Source organism: Vombatus ursinus, unplaced genomic scaffold, assembly GCF_900497805.2.
Source record: "Vombatus ursinus unplaced genomic scaffold, bare-nosed wombat genome assembly UNPS02008961.1, whole genome shotgun sequence".
Taxonomy (NCBI): Eukaryota; Metazoa; Chordata; class Mammalia; order Diprotodontia; family Vombatidae; genus Vombatus; species Vombatus ursinus.
Window position 1 is genome coordinate 5,200,943 of NW_020948739.1, and position 16,560 is coordinate 5,217,502.

A 16,560-nucleotide genomic window follows, 5' to 3' on the forward strand; every position below is an offset into this window, starting at 1 on the left:
ACGAAGTGGTGATATTGTACAGTTTTGTGTTTTTGTTTTTGTTTTTCCGTAGCCCTAAGCCTTAGGTATGTTGCAGACATTCAACCCACTTTGTCCAGTCACTTCATTATCATTTATAATCCTTATTCAGCATTCAGTGGCAAAACAGGATCTCCATCAAAGAGGTACAAGAATTATTGTCTATATAAAACACCTCTGAGAAGAACCAAGGAAGAAAAAATGTAATTAAGGACTTATTGAATCACAATTTCAAGTTATTTAGCTTAGCAGTGGAATGTTAGGAAATAGAACCAGCAGAAAGACTGACAGGTCTTTGTTATTTCTTTTTTGAAGAAAGGTGTTATAAAATTTGAGAAAGGGGCAAGAGTTCTTTCCTTCTCTGTCCCTTCCTTTCTCTTCACCTGTCCTCCCCTGCCATCTCTCTCTCTTTCTCTTTTCCTTTCTGCCTTCTTTTCCTTCTTTTTTTCATTACAGTCAGCCAGGAATGGAGATCTTAATAACAGACTGAGGAAAGGATGAAATCATAGGGAGACCTGTGTTTTAGGACAAACTCTGCTGCTCTGAATGTGACTATAGCAAGTTAATATCTCCGTTTCCTGTCTTATAAAATGAGGGTGTAGAACTAAGTAATCTCAGGTTCCTTTTACTTCTAAAATTCTATTCTGAGAAGTGGTCATCTTTGCTTGCTTTGTAGTCATTTAGTAGTTTTATGTACTTAATTGGCAATTGTGAAACACACACATCATTATAAATGAACATTATGTATATCAATTATTTTGGTCCTCCTGTGTAAATCTGGAGAGTTGAACTAACCAAAGACATTCAAGAGTAACGGCTTAAAATATTTGGGTTTTTGATGAAATGTACCATATAGATTTACAGATTAAAAAGTACATTTCTGTAAAGTTTTACCAATAAGAAAAATATATTGTGATCATATTACTGAAATCTAAATCCCCAAATTCTTAGGTTTCTTGAAGCCGTTTTAATGTTCATAGATCTTTTACAAATAGAATTATGGAACCAAAAAGCCTGGCGTTGTCATCAGATAAAACTTAGAACATCATAACTTAAAATCATCAAAGGATTATTCTTTTAGTGGAAGTTTGAGTAAGTTAGTGTGTTTGGAATCACAGTAACTGGAAAGCTAATTTTGCACCCAAAATGGGTACTTTGTAAGCCCTGGCCTTTTTTGCTTACAATAGAAGGACATAGTCTGCAGAAAGACATTAACCAACTTGCTGTATAACCTATTAGGTTTTTAGTGGAAAAGAATTTCCACACTGTTGAAATGGGTTATTTTAATATATTGTAAATAGTCTTGAATAGATTTGGTGCAAGCCATACTTTTAAAAAATACGTTCTTGGATTTAAAATTTTTTTAAGTCTAGATCAATATGAACTTAATCATTCCTCACACTTTTCTTTTATTTCCTAAGTTGCAAAGATCATGTGGCCTGGTAATCTGCTTCATCCCTTTCTATATCCATGTTTCCACTTCAGAAGTGCATGATTTGAATATTTTGTGGTACAAAAAGAGAAGTACTATCATCAGTATTTTACCAGAAAATTATGATTGTCACACTTGAGCTTCTTGACTTTATATGAAAGGTGGTATGAATATCTTGTCAGGTCTGAGTATATCTTGTGATCATTCCAGGTTGCTCATTCTTGAGAGGGAGCCTATGGAAGCTTATAAATATATCTTAGAATATAATGTTTTGCCCACAACAAATTTTGAATAAATATTTACTGCGTCTTCCTTTTCTAATTGCTGGAGAATTTTGTCAGGATATCTCGTTTGTTCTGTATGTGCCTTTACCATTCTTCAAGACTTTTTCTACCTTACTGACTTCTAAAGTTGGCATAAAGCCTATTGCCCTTAGCCAGTTATTTATGCTATAGAGATGATTTTGAAAGCTCAAGGATCACACTAAGTAATCATGAAGTTAGTTGTGTTTTCTCAAATAAAAACAACTACTGCTACAACAATAAATAAATAAATGAAAGGGAAGGAAATTTTTGGTCTAAGGAGTCACAGGGATTGAGAGTTGATACATAAATAAGGCAGCCAACTGGCATTCACTTTCCAGAAAGAATGGCATTTTTTTAAAAAAAAAATTATTACTATGTTTACAAGTAGTGGAAAGGGGAGGGGGAGAAGTATTAATATAGCAGTAGGAAGATGACAAGATTGCTTAGGTTCATTGATTGAGTGGGATGTTAAGGTGAAGCCTGATCAGGTGTCTGGGAATAGCTAATAGATAAAGTTGACTAAGCAGGCTAGATTGCATTCACTGAGTCATTAATCACTTAGGTTGGACCCTAGTTTATGAGATCCAAAATTGAGAGGATTAGCTCCCCATGGATTCTGAGTGTTAAGGATGTAAAGGTCTAGGTTCATTTTGGATGCTCTTTGAACCAAGGCCCTATGACTCCAAATCCAGCACTCCTTCTATTGCATCACACTGGTCTATAGAATTCAGTTCAGCGAGATAAATTTGGTTCTTACAGTGGCATGGTGTCATGGATAGAGGATTGGCCATGGAGTTAGGGAAGACATAAATGATAGCTAAGAAAGATTGTCTGATCATGAGCGGGTTTTTTAAGATAGATGAGCATGAACATGTTTATAGGCAGCAGAAATAGAGCCAGTAGTACAGAAAGAGAAACTGAAAATAAGAGAGAAGATGACAGTGGAAGCAGTTTGCTAGAGAAGCCAGGAGGGGATGAGATCAAAGGTGCATGTAGAAATATTTCTCCTGACAAGAAGGCCCTCTACTTCATTGGAGACTAGAATGAGGGAAGAAATATTGGAGGAGGATGTCTGAGTGATATGAAGTAAGAGGAGAGAAGAGGAAGGTCTCTGAATAATGAGGATATTTCCTTGGCTAAGAATATTGCAAAGAGTGTGGTGGGAAGTTTGAGGGGAGTTGAGAAGGTTTAGAGCAGATGGTGAGAAGAGTAGGATAGAATATCAATTAAAGAGTAATAGTACATTTGCCTTGTTGCTCTGAAGTCCTAGTTGAGGTAAATAATATAATTTAGTGGTGGGTCCAGTCAGCATGGTTCCATGATTTCCTCTAGCTCTGTTCAGCAACACGAAAAGATAATAGATGGTAGGAATAATCCAGTATTGGGGCTTGAGGAGGAATGATTGGCAGTAGAACAAGAGCCCCAGGGAATTAAGGGTGGAGGATAATCTAGAGTTGGTTTGCGAAGGACCCAAGAACCAATTTACTTATCCTCCATTAAATTGTGAACTCCATGAAGGTAAGGACAGTTTTTACCTTTCTTTATCCTTAATATTTAGTTTTACCTTTATCCTTAGTAAAGCACAGTACCTGGCATATAATAAATGCTTAATAAATGTTAGTTGTTTGCTTGCTTACTCACCAAGGGGTTGAGATAGGAACAGAAAAGTAGTGTAGCCAGACCAGAAGTGATAGCTTGGAAAGAACTTAGGGGTGAAGGGAATGGAGGTCATAATAAGAATAAAATACAGTGTTAGGGCTTAGAAGACAAAGGGAAAGAAAAGATGATAAAAGGTTATTATCAGATACAGAAATTTTCAAGGCCGTGAACACAGAAGTGAAACAATTGTGGGTGTAATATATATCATTTCATGTATCTGAGGTAGAGGAGAAGAGTGAGGAGAGTATGAACTGGGGTCTTATTAAGGTATTTGGTGAATTATCAATTTGTATGTTAAATTATGCTAATATGGGAGAGAAAATTGAAAGATTTTGAGCCAGTCATTGAACTCATTGAGGAAGAAAGCAGAATTTGTGCTAGATATCTGTTAAAAATAGCCATGGGATGAGCACTGGCCCCGAAGTCAGGAGGACCTGAGTTCAAATTTGGCCTAGGACACAAAACACTCACTAGCTGTGTGACTCTGGGCAAGTCACTTAACCCCAATTGCCTCACCAAAAACAAACAAAAAAATTGAGGGGCAGCTAGGAGGCGCAGTGGATCGAGCACTGGCCCTGAATTCAGGAGGACCTGAGTTCAAATCCAGCCTCAGAGACACACACACACACACACACACACACACACACACACACACACACACAAAACACTTACTAGCTGTGTGACCCTGGGCAAGTCACTTAACCCCATTGCCTAGCCCCCACCCCAAAAAAATGTCCACGGGAGACAGAGCCAAGATGGTGGAGTTATGACAAGGACTCTCCTGAGCTCTCCTCTAAATCCCTCCTATTACCTTTAAACAATGACTCTAAAAAAATTCGAGAGTGGCAGAACTCACACAAAGATGGAGTAAAACAAATTTTCAGCCCAAGACATCTTAGAAGCTAGGCAGGAAAGGTCTGTTGAACCAGGGTGAGAGAGGAGCACAATCCAGGGCAGGGTGCCCCAGCACAGACCTGGCCCCAGCACACCAGGAGCAGGCATTGGGAGCTACTGAATCAGTCGTGGCAGCAGCTGCTTCTGGAGCTGTCAGTCCACAGAGGATAAGGGGGGGTCAAATAGCTGGTCAGAAGGAGATTACAGGGTTCTTGTTGCTAGAACTAGGGGCAGCAACTTTGTTGCTTTACCTATAATCAGATCTGGGTTGCAGTACCAGCTGGCAGTCCCAGGGTGAGGAGGAGCACTAGCCCACCAGAGCTTGCAGCCGCAGTGAAGCAAAGACCCTCCTCACAGTTCCAGGGCAGAAAAGAGCGCTTGTGGTTACTCATAGACCAGAGCATAGGCCAGGAAATTAGTTGAACACCTCTTTTTAGATCATACCACCTTGGAAGAACCGAAAACTTACAGATCCCTACAAGTATCTCTGAAAACAGCTGCACAAAATCTCTGAAGCTTGGGACAGTGTGCCCTCCACCCTGGAAGCAGAGCCCTATTTTAATAAAGACTTAAAAGTCAAGTAATAGGCTGGGAAAATGAGCAAACAACAGGAAAAAAAAATTCTGACCATAGAAAGTTACTTTGCTGACAATGAAGATCAAAACACAAACTCAGAAGAAGACAATAAAGTCAAAGCTCCTATATTCAAAGCTTCCAAGAAAAATATGAATTGGTCTCAGGCCGTGGAAGAGCTGAAAAAGGATTTTGAAATATCAAGTAAGAGAGGTAGAGGAAAAATTGGGAAGAGAAATGCGAGTGATGCAAGAAAATCATGAAAAACTAGTCAACAGCTTGGTAAAGAGATACAAAAAAATACTGAAGAAAATAACCACTTTAAAAACAGACTAGGCCAAATTGTAAAAGAGATCCAAAAAGTAGAATTGGATAAATTGAAAAGGAGGTATAAAATCTCACTGAAGAAAGTAATTCCTTAAAAATTAGAGTTGAGCAAATGAAAGCTTATGACTTTATGAGAAATCAAGAAACAATAAAACAAAACCAAAAGAATTTTTAAAAATAGAAGAAAATATGAAATATCTCATTGGAAAAACAACAGACCTGGAAAATAGATCCAGGAGAGATAAATTAAAAATTATTGGACAATCTGAAAGCCATGGTCAAAAAAAGAGCCTAGACATCATCTTTAAGTAATTTTACAGTGGCCAAACACTTACTAAATATTGGTGATAGAATTTGAACCCTTGTCCCTCCTGATTCCAAGTCTTACTTTTTTCTTTACATCTCTAATAACTCATAATGAATGTTCTTAAGGTTTCACAAATTCAATCTAACCAGCACTTATTAAGGACATGCTTATGGGCATTGTACTGGGCACTAAGAATGATAACCCAAATTGAAAAGTAGCCTCTTTACCCAAGGAGTTTATGTTCTGCATAACATATACAACAGGTAAGCATCTGACTCATAACTTAAGGAGGATGGAGTGAGGGGAGAAAGCACTATCAATTACAGAGATCATAACAGGTTTCTTGTAGGAGGTGGCACATGAGCTGAACCTTGAAGGAAACTAGAGATTCTACAAGGCAGCTGTAAGGAAGGCATGCAGTCTAGGTGTGGAGCAGCCTCTACAAAAGCTTAAAGGGAATAGATGGAATGCTGAGTTTGGTGCAAAGCAAGTAGATCAATTTGACAACAAGTATTACATGTGAAATAGACTAATAAAACTAGAAAGATAGCTTGGAATTAGTTAGTGAAGATCTATAAATACTACCCTGAGAAGTTTGTATTTTATCCATGAGGCAATAGTGAGCCATTGAATTTTCTCAAACAGGGGAATGATTTGGTTAGACCTAATGCTTTAGGAAGATTATGTGACATCTAGGCAGAGGATGAGTTAGAGAAGAATATAGGCCATAAATTCTGAGTATAGCTGTTGTAGACCAAGTGAAAATTGATGAGGGCTTCAGCTCGAGTAGAGACCATATTATGGCAAGAAGAGGATGAATGTGAAAAGTGTTGTGGAGGCAGAATGAACAAGACTTGGCACACGGGTAAGGGAGAATGAAGAGTTAAGAATGTCTCCATATTTCTGAAAGAATTGCAGTGTCCTTTACAGAAATATTGAAATTTGGAAGAGGGCTAGGTTTAAACAGAGAAAATAATGAATTCTGTTTTATACGTGTTGAGTTTAAGATGTTGGTGGGACATCTAGTTGCAAATGTCCAAAAGGCATTTGGTGACACAGGCTTATACCTCTGGAGGGTTGGATAGTTATATTTTGGAGTCATCTTCTATGATATGATAGTTGAGCTTATGGAAGCTCTTGAGACCATTGAGAGAGAGGGTCTAGAGAGAACCCTGGGGAATATCCATGCATAGAAAGTGGAACATGCATCATGATCCAGCAAATGATATTGAGAAATAAGAAGGATAATCAAGAGAGAGCAATATCACAAAAACCCAGAGGAGCAATTATATCCTGGAGGAGGCATCACGAAGTCAAGAAAATGCTTTTCCCAAAACAACCAGGTGAGATAGATGATACATGTATAATTAATTGCCATTAAGTTCAAATTCCCTTTCTATGCCATACATTCACTGCCACCCCTCCTTTCTCCTGTTCCTCACCTCTCTTCTCCACTTCCTGTTCAGTGTATCTCGTGGACTAAGAGCTGCCATGTTGTTATCCACATTTTCCTGAATGCTGAATCACTCCATGGCAATCGGACTTCAACTTGTCTTCAGTTTTCCCAGGTGGAAACAAGTGAAGTCAGTTGCTTTTATTTTCTCCTTTCTCTATCACCTTTTCAGTTTCCTAAATAGAGGTTTCCTGAGGGAGCAACACACAATCTTTGGGAATCCTCATTCAAAGGCCTGAAACACTGCCTCTGTTTGAGGTACCCAAACAATTCCCCATCAACATACTTATTGACTTGGATTCCTTCCTCCAGGATAAAGAAATATTGATCTTTCATCCTTTATACACAAACTTGTTTCTATATTTTGTCACTAACACCCAAGAACTGCCTTGCAGGCATGCCTACTTCACCAATTATCAGCTTCAAGAAAACTCCATGATGCTCTTATAACCCTCAAAGTAATTCACTGTAACTTGCATCTGTGAAACCTCTTTGCCTTTTGCACAAAGCTGCCTCCTCTTCAAAGTCTATTGTGTTGAAGATGTGGATGGTTTGAATTAGAAGGAAAATGTCAGCAAGATATTACTTTATTTTTCATTCTACTTAGCTCTGAATGAGGGGTGGGGACGGGGTAAAAGGTTTGGTACAGTATAGGGGGAGAAATGATGAAGTGGGACTTAATTTTTAGATTGTACATAAATTAGTAAGAATTCAGAGTAAATTCAGTGCATTTAATTCACTTTTAAAAATTAGATGACAAAATAATGCTTACTGCATTGGTTCATCATAAGTAGATGATACTTCACATGTGTAGCCCTTGACATAATAGGAATCAAAATAGGAGGTGATTCTATTTCAAGAATTTGTAATAATTCCATCTCTTTAACACATGAATGTGTTCAATATTGGCAAAAGAACACGTTGCTACCAAAACTGAAATAGGATCCTTGAAACAGAAAGGATGTTGCCATGGAAAAATGAAGTAACACTCAGTGCAGCTGTGATGCATTAATGAATAGGATATTTTTTTAAAAGATCATTTGTGTTTGGTGTGGCTCAGAGGGTCCCAACCAGATGGTTTCCATGAACAGGATCTGACCCCCGGCTTGAGGACTTCTTACTGGCAGATTACTTCATTTTCTTTCCCTTGGATTGTCAGATCCTTACATTAATGCAAGATTTACTGCTGTAGATTTATATTCAGTTACATAAATCACTCAACATTTTACATTAAACCACAATTTTAGACATACAGTTTAGCAGTTATTTAAAAAGTGTAAAAAGATTTATATGATAGCTTTAATATAGGTTATTAATGTAACCTAATAATGACTTTGAACTGTTTGGATTATGTATATAAAAATTCTTTGCCCATCAGTAAAGGAACCTATTATATTGCTTTTTTTAAATCTATTCAGTTGTCATTTATACTTGCTATTTCCTATACATTCATGTAATTCATTCCAGTGAACTAAGTATTTCTTACTTAGGCAACTGATTTTTAAAAAATTCTGTATATTATTTCTGAAATTCTAGCAGGGATAGGAATAGGGATTAGAACTGTTATTTCACTGATATAGGGAACTTCTTGTTAAGGAAACTGTGGCTGCCAACGAAGGTTGCCTAGGAGCATATTGGCCATATGATCCTGGGTTAGTTACTTGTCCAGGGTCATATGGCCAATATGATTCAGAGTTAGGATTTGAACCCAGGTCTTCCTAGCTTCAAGGCTAGCTCTTTATCCATAATACTGCTCAGGGTTTCACCTATATCATCTTATATTTATTAACTAGTCAACTGGTTAGATTTTTTTTTTTTTTTTTTACTATTCTTTAGCCTTCTTTACTGAGATTAAGCTAATTAGAGAAAGTACATAAATTAACTTGTATGTAATATATTCATAAAGTTCTTTGCATGTCTTAAATCACTATATAAACATTAGCTATTATATTTCATCTGTTGTAGTTTTAAAACTGTATGATATCTCTTTTGAACTATGGATTCTGCCTGTTTTACATAGTTTGAGTAGATATAGTAGTTTATTCTCAAACTGATGAAATCTGAGTATCATAGATGTGATTATAGTGTATTTTATACAACTTTGAATCTAGCATTTGCCTTTAATCAACAAGAGACCTACAGGTATGTGTTTTAGTAGTTCAGGTTGCTATGATTTCCTTCCTGGAGCTAATCCTTCCACCAGCATAGGTTGTAACCCTCAATTACCTAGCAAATGGCCTTTGAGAGTTGCTGTGCTTAAAAAATTCATGGCACTGCAGCCTTTCAGCTGATTTGAGTTTAGTCAGAGTGGTCCTTGAACAATGGACTTGTATGTAATCTGTCACTAGTTTTGTCCTTTGTTCCTTTAAACTAGGTAGAGATCTACCTTTCCTTGAAGAAACTTCAAGAACCCAGGGTCATCTATACGTTGCTGTGAGGTATCAGCTAGGATGTTAGTAGCTATGTATATGGAGTATAATAGCTATAAAAATGGGGTTTACTTAATGTGTGTGTATATCTATTTAAATAAGCTTTTCTGATAAGTGGTGACTTTTTCAGCATCATTATAATTATTATTATTGGTCTTTAGTGCCAACTATTATTGATTGAGAAAATGCTCTTTGTGTACATTTTTAAATCTGTATAATTTTAACCATGTTTAAAAATCTAAATGTGACACATCTGTAAGAAGACAAAGTCATTTCTTTTCCAGTATAAATAAAATACACTCTGGGATCTTGGATCAATAAACCACTTATCAAATACATAATTAATTTCATCTTCTAACTCAAATAGCACTGGAATAAGAAACAAGCCCAGATTTCATGTAACAATGTATTTATTTTTGCAAAATTCGACTTAGATTTTTCTTCAGTGAATTCATGTCAGTTTGTCTAAGCAAAACTGCTCAGAAATGTTGAAGTAAAGATGAATATCTATGCTTTATTTGCCAGGCTGGCAAATTATTTATGGTATCAAGGAATTCCAACCCTATCATATATCATTATTGCTCTCATGAGGGAATATATTTGCCCCAAGGGGAGGAGTATCCCGGTATTTTGTGTTTAGTTATCTTTCAGAAAATATGGTCCCATTACTGATATGAATTCCCAGAATATTTGAGGATTTATCAGGCACTGTTGAGTTATAAAGCAGCAAACCAATTTTGTTTTTATCACATCCTCAAATAACATCGTATGTCCAAAACATTTAGAAGAAACTAACAAACATATTTTGTATTTTCTTAACAAAGCATTCAAGTGTGCAAGCTGTTGAGGCTATTTGATATCCAGGTGCAGAGTATTACTTGCAAGAGCCAACTAAGACTAACAGACGTTAGTCTACATTGCCTCCGAATTAAGAAGTCATGATGAGTTCAGTCCTTGGTTTGGGCTTAGTCAGCCTTGCTTAAGGTCTCCAAGGGTCTGGCAAAATTATCAGAAATTTTCCATAGTAGACTTAGTAACTGTATTGTGTAAATGAGGGAGGGGAAAAATTTTCACGTGAATTCATATCATAGTTCCCAACATGAAGGGTGACAAAAGACATAATTTTTTATTCATTTATTGCTTCCTTCACTGCTATTCGTATATACACAGACAAAAATGCCCACACAAATGTATATAATAAGCTGGTTTATAGTGAGCACGTCAATATGTAACTAAAGGATCTACTCATTTCAGACTGGCTAGAGTTAGAGCTTGGACCTTTCCCCCTTATATTTTAGTCTGTAAACTACAAAGGAAAGGAAGAATTCACATCAAAATCAGAAAGTAACAGTATATAAAATGCTAGTCATCTCTAAGGTCTTAGCTAGTGCTAACAAAAGCTAATGAACTGCAAAAGAAGGAGGATTTTCTCACGTTTTTTGCCAGCACATTTTCTAACTCAATCATGTTTCTTGGAAAGAGCTGTGGAAAGGCAGATATATTTTCAGCTTGTGTGACTATGCCCTTTTGATCAAGTTTATAGACAGAAACAGCACCTTTTCACATAGTATTTTTTTTTTAACCCAGTAAATGTGACTTACAAAGACTTCAGATTTCTTTGGTGGTGTTGCATGTTTATTCTAGTAAAGGTATCATAAGTCCATTTTTAAAAAAAATTTAGTCTGAGTTCTAATCTGTGAATCGTTTTTATTTCCTTTTGTTTTCCAGCTTGAAGTACAATCCTGTTGTGTGTTTATTCCAAATGACAGCCTACCTTCCCCAAGTACAATTGTATCTGGTGACATCCCTGGAACAGTAAGAAGTTGGTACCATGGACAAAGCAGCATGCCAGGAACCCTTGTTCTGTGTTTACCCCAGATAAAGATTATTAGTGCTGGACACAAGTACATGGAACCTTTGCAAGAGATCCCATTTGTTATCTTGCGACCTATTCTTGAAGAAGGTAAACTTATTAAAAATCTTCCTGTGGTCATTATATTTTATACTTTTTTCTTTCATATATAGATGGTTATGTAAATCAGGTTTCAGACTTCAAGATTTTTACTGCTCAGAAAGAAAGGTAAGTGAGCTAAGACTATGGGCATATATATTTATGTGTACATATATCCATGTACATATAAGAACATATATACTGACTGAAAAAAATACATGTATTTGATTTAGCACTATAGTACTTGGAAGTTTTCTTTGAGGGGGAAAGGCAAGCTTCGTGAAGAGTTTGGTTTTTTTTTACTTCATATGTTTGAATTAAGAATGATTAGCTATTTAAGAGATAATGTTTATAAAAACACTTTGCAAGCATTAAAGCACTATTGCATAAATGTTGTTGTTGTTATTATTTCTTAAAAAGCTAAGGCATCTGACTTTTGGTTAACTGTGTTGTCTCCACACTTCAGTATTTCATACTTCAATGTCAATGTCTATATACAACACAATTTATCCCTTCATAGCTTAATTTTTTCTTTTTATTTTAGGGTGATTGTACTTTGATGATTATTTCATTTAATCCCTCCTCTAAAACTAACAATTCTTATTTTTACACAAAATCATATCTTTCTCAGCTTGACATATTTAATTTCATTCTATATGAGAAGCTGGAAAGGTTTAGAGTCAAATCACAAAGTAAATAATTGTTGACTTGTATTTTAACAACAGGCTTAACTTTTTGAAAATGGTAGGCAGGTCAACACCTTGTTTATATTACTGTTCTGTAAGTATATGAATTTTTGTGTTTCTCAAGTTTATATCATAATATTGCTATTGGGAGGTAGTCTTTGTAGTCTGTTACTCTTAACTTTCCCTTACCCGTCTTTTAGAAATTTAGATGACGGCCTTGGAAAATTCTTTTAAGTGCTACTAAAGATGGCATTTTCTTTTCTCCAAGTTAATATAGATACATGGTAATAAATGCAGTTGTTATAGAACCTTGTTGTAAGGAACCTTAGGCATGTCCCATGTAGAAATTTCTTCAACTATCTCCACATCTTTAACTTCTGTATAAGAATTACCAGTGATACAGAGTTAGCTATTGATCAAAGCAATTTTTCCCTTCATTTCCTGTATCAGTCATGGCTTCAACCTCACCTGGAACTTGCTTTTGTACTTCTCTAATCTAGTTATCATGATATGCTGAACCTTGCCAGCACATTTTAACCCTTTCGTCTCTAGAACATCTGCCCTGGACACTGTTGTCCTGACTTGTGCCTGCCTCTCCTGAACCACCCTTTCAGGAAAACCCCAGCCTAACTTCACTTTTCTCCACCTTTCTTGAGCCATCTTCTCACATCCTTCCCAGCTATCTTGCCAAAACAGCTGCAATCCTTTTCCCCCTTCCCCTTCTCCACTTCTTGAATAAAGAGCTGGATCAAATCAACTCTGCCATTGTTCTGGTTTGGACTGTATCACTGTATCAGTTTGTTCTCCTATTGCCACAGTTATCATTCCTATAACTTTCAGGTCCCATCCCTAGCCACAACTCTCCTACTTGTATTGATTCTCCAGTTGAATATAAGTTCCTTGTCTTTGCTTTTGTGCTTGTATTTCAAGCTTAGGGCGTAACACATAGTAAACTCTTAATAATTGCTTATTATTCATCCATCATTCATTCCCCAAAACATAACTGAGTGGGTTGGACCCTACATTTTCTTAGTTTTGACCTCCTATCTTTATCCTTCATATTAATTATCATCTGATCACGGGCCCCTGCCCTTGTGGTTTCATTCAGCCGAGTTAACATTATAACGTTAATATAATGGCAGACTTAATTGTCCTTAGAAAATGAGGCTTATTTCAGGTCTCTACATGACAAACTGTGGCATTATGAAGGAAAATTCAAGTAACTCTGAGGAAGGAAGGTATGATGACCTCCCCTTCCCATTTAAAAACAAGCTACTCCCAAATGTGTCAGCTACTGGAATGAGGAAAAAGGCATTAGTGAGTTCAGTCACCCAGCTACCTCTTCTATCATGGTAACAGGATTGGAAGGAGCTGTAAATATCAGCTTTGTTGAGCTCTTGATAACCTACTGTAAGATTCGAAGTACCATATTTGCCTTCTTTCTTGGACATACAATATATCATAAAGGGAGTTAGCATAACAAAGTACTCCAGTCTTCTTTATCTCCCCCAATATGGAAATGATATTATTTACTATGAACTTCACATGGTAGTTTAGACAAGTTAAGACTTGGCTCTATACGCAGTAACTACCATAAAAGTTACTGTTAGTGTCCATATAGATTCTGACACCCAATAATTCATAATATCCATTCCTATGAGAAATTTGCTCTGATCAACCACTAGAATTGTGACCCAAATAGGGTGTCTTCCACCTACCTTTGACCTGAGCAGAGACATTCCTTTCAGTGGACTTATCTCCTTCTTTTCAACACCATGTTTCAGTAGTGACACCTAGAGCTCTTCATTGGAAGAGGTTATCATTACCCTCTACTTACCCTCATATATTGTTGTGCATGATAACGCATCCTATCATTCCCAGATTCTGTTTCTGAGGGCAGCCATTTTTGCCTAAACTACTTTGATTTCTTGCTTGAATTTCACAAATGAATTTCATGAATTAAATTTTCCCGGTGCATGGTGTATCTTCCTTTCATCCCCAAAGCTTCTGTTTGCTTAAACATTTCCTGCTCACATTTCAACAAGTGAGTTTCACGAATTTGTCTTTCCAAGCCTGTGAGATCACACAGCTATGGAGACCTATAGCTAGAGCTTAACACTACTCAGGTAGAGCTCTACCCAGAAGGTGGAACCTAGTTGCCTGTAAGACAAGCTAGTCATGGGGGTAGAGGAGAGAGCGTGTGGGAGATGGCATGAATCCAGTTTACCCAAACTGTCTCTTAAGAATTTGACCTCCTTCCTTGCTTATACTATTAGAGAACCAGTTGCAGAGGGAATTCATCTTTATGGGGCCAACTATGCACCACTCCTCCTCTTAGCCACTTAGAAAGAAACAAAGACAGTTCCCATCTGGGTCTTCTCACTGATTTAACTGGCTTTGCAAAAGCAAACCTTCTATGAGCTCCTCAACTCAGTGAACTCTGTAGCAAGCTAAAGATCAAGATTACTACCCATTAGATCATACCCTCACTAACCATTATTTTAATGACTCATTTGGTTGCTATTTTAAACTTCTCTTGTAACCTCTTGAGTTCCACAGTAGTAAAAACCTGCCTGTCCTCTGGAAATTTAGGCAATGTGAAAACAAAGGATATCAATTAAAATTATTTTTGAAAATAAATAAATCTTCTTAAAATAAAATAAAAAATACTGTAATTCTTAGTTGCTAATTTGGAAAACTATTTCTTTGCATTTACTCCTGAAATACTATGGTTGGGACATAAGGGCATTCCTGGATGGCAGTGGGAATTAGGCCAAACCCCCAGACCTCCAACTTTAGAGGAAGAGCTTTTTATATCCCTGGTCCTTGGAACCAACGAAGCCCTAAGGATGGCCTCCTTGACTCCTTAAAGGGAAATAAATTCAAGCCTATGTGAAGTAAACATTTTTCCTGCAACACCATTCCTCTCTCATCCATAGTATTTTGATTAAGTGCTTATTTTCATGAAAACAATTAAGTGTATAATTTATTTGGACACAGTATACTTCCTAACAAATATACAAAATATATCCTGGTTAAGTGTATTCCTCACAAAATAGTTTATTAGTTGTGAACTGAAATAAGGAATATCAATCAGTAAATCGGTAAACAAGCTCCTATTTGAAAGTCACAATGCTAAGTGCTAGGGATACCAAAAAAAGGCAAAAGACAGCCCCTGCCATCAAGGAGCTTACAATCTAATGGAGGAGACAACATTTAAAGAAATGTACACAAAGCAAACTATATACAGGACAAATAGGAAATAATTAACAGAAGGAAAGCAATGGAATTAAGAGGGGTTGGGGAAGGCTTCCTGTAGAAGGTAGGATTTTACTTGGGATTTAAAGGAAGCCGGAGCATTCTGGGGATGGAGGACAGTAAGAAAAAAATGCCCAGAGCCAATAGATGGAATACCTTGTTTGTGGAACAGCCAGGAGGCCACTGTCACTAAATGGCAGAATATGTGTCATGGAGTAAAGGTGTAAGAAGACTGGAAAGGTAGGAAGGTACTAGGTTATGAAGGCCTTTGAATACCCAACAGAGCATTTTATATTTGATACTAGAGATAATAGTGAGCCACTGTAGTTTATTGAATGGGTTGGTAACATGATGGGACCTTCATTTCTGGAAAATCACTTTAGTGGCTAAATGATGGACTGAAGTAGGAAGAAACTTGAGGCAGACAGACACACCAGCAGTCTATTGCAGTAATCCAGGCATGAGATGATGAGGACTTGCACCAAAGGGTAGCACTAACAGAGGAGAGGAGGAAGATATATATTCAGGAGGTGTTGCAAAAGTAAAATCGACACGTCTTGGTAGCAGCGTGGATATGGGGGGGGAGGGCTGAGAAATAATGAGAAATCTAGAAGAAACTCTACAGTTTCAGGGTGAGAGTGAGAGATCCAGGAGAAATCTGAGCTTGAGGAACTGGGAGGCATTACCCACTGCAGTGATAGGGAAAGTAGAGGTACAGTGGGGAGAGGATTTAGGAGAAAAGATAGTGACTTCTATTTTGGACATATTGAGTGTAAAATGTCTTTAGGACATCCAGTTTGAGATATCTGAAAGGCAGCTGAAAATGCAAGTTTGGAGCTCAGTAGAGAGAATAGGTCAGGAAAGGTAAATTTGAGATTCATCAGCATGGAGATAATAATCAAATCCATGGGAGCTGATAAGATCAAGTGAAGTAGTATAGAGGAAGACAAGATAGCCTAGGATAGAACTTTGATACATCTCCATGCTGACTTGATTTTTATTTTTGTTGTTATTGTGTTATACTGTACTTTTGGGTCTTTTTTTTTTCACTCTATCACTTAATACACATCTTCCCTCGTTTCTCTGAATTCTTCATATTCATTATTATTATAGTACAGTAATATAATTTTTTTCTCCCATTGTTTCCAGTAAATGACCATTTCTTTTTTTCCCCTTTCTTAGACAGAATTGTTTTTATTTTCTCAATTTCTTAAGAATAACCAGGTAACAGTCTGGTTAATGCCTTTTTGGCAAATCATGGATTTTTG

At 36.9% G+C, this 16,560-nt stretch overlaps 1 protein-coding gene across 4 annotated transcripts in view; it reads left to right on the forward strand.

Moving 5' to 3' along the window:
* The window catches only part of VPS13B (vacuolar protein sorting 13 homolog B), a 1,004,773-nt gene that overhangs the window by 460,856 nt on the left and 527,357 nt on the right, over positions 1–16,560 (forward strand). For 3 of the 4 annotated variants that reach the window (XM_027849971.1, XM_027849973.1, XM_027849972.1), the window contains exon 23: positions 11,126–11,360. In XM_027849971.1, coding sequence (XP_027705772.1) covers positions 11,126–11,360 — 235 coding nt within the window. Of the gene's footprint in view, positions 1–11,125; positions 11,361–16,560 lie in introns of those variants that run through there. The other variant, XM_027849974.1, reaches the window with a different exon arrangement.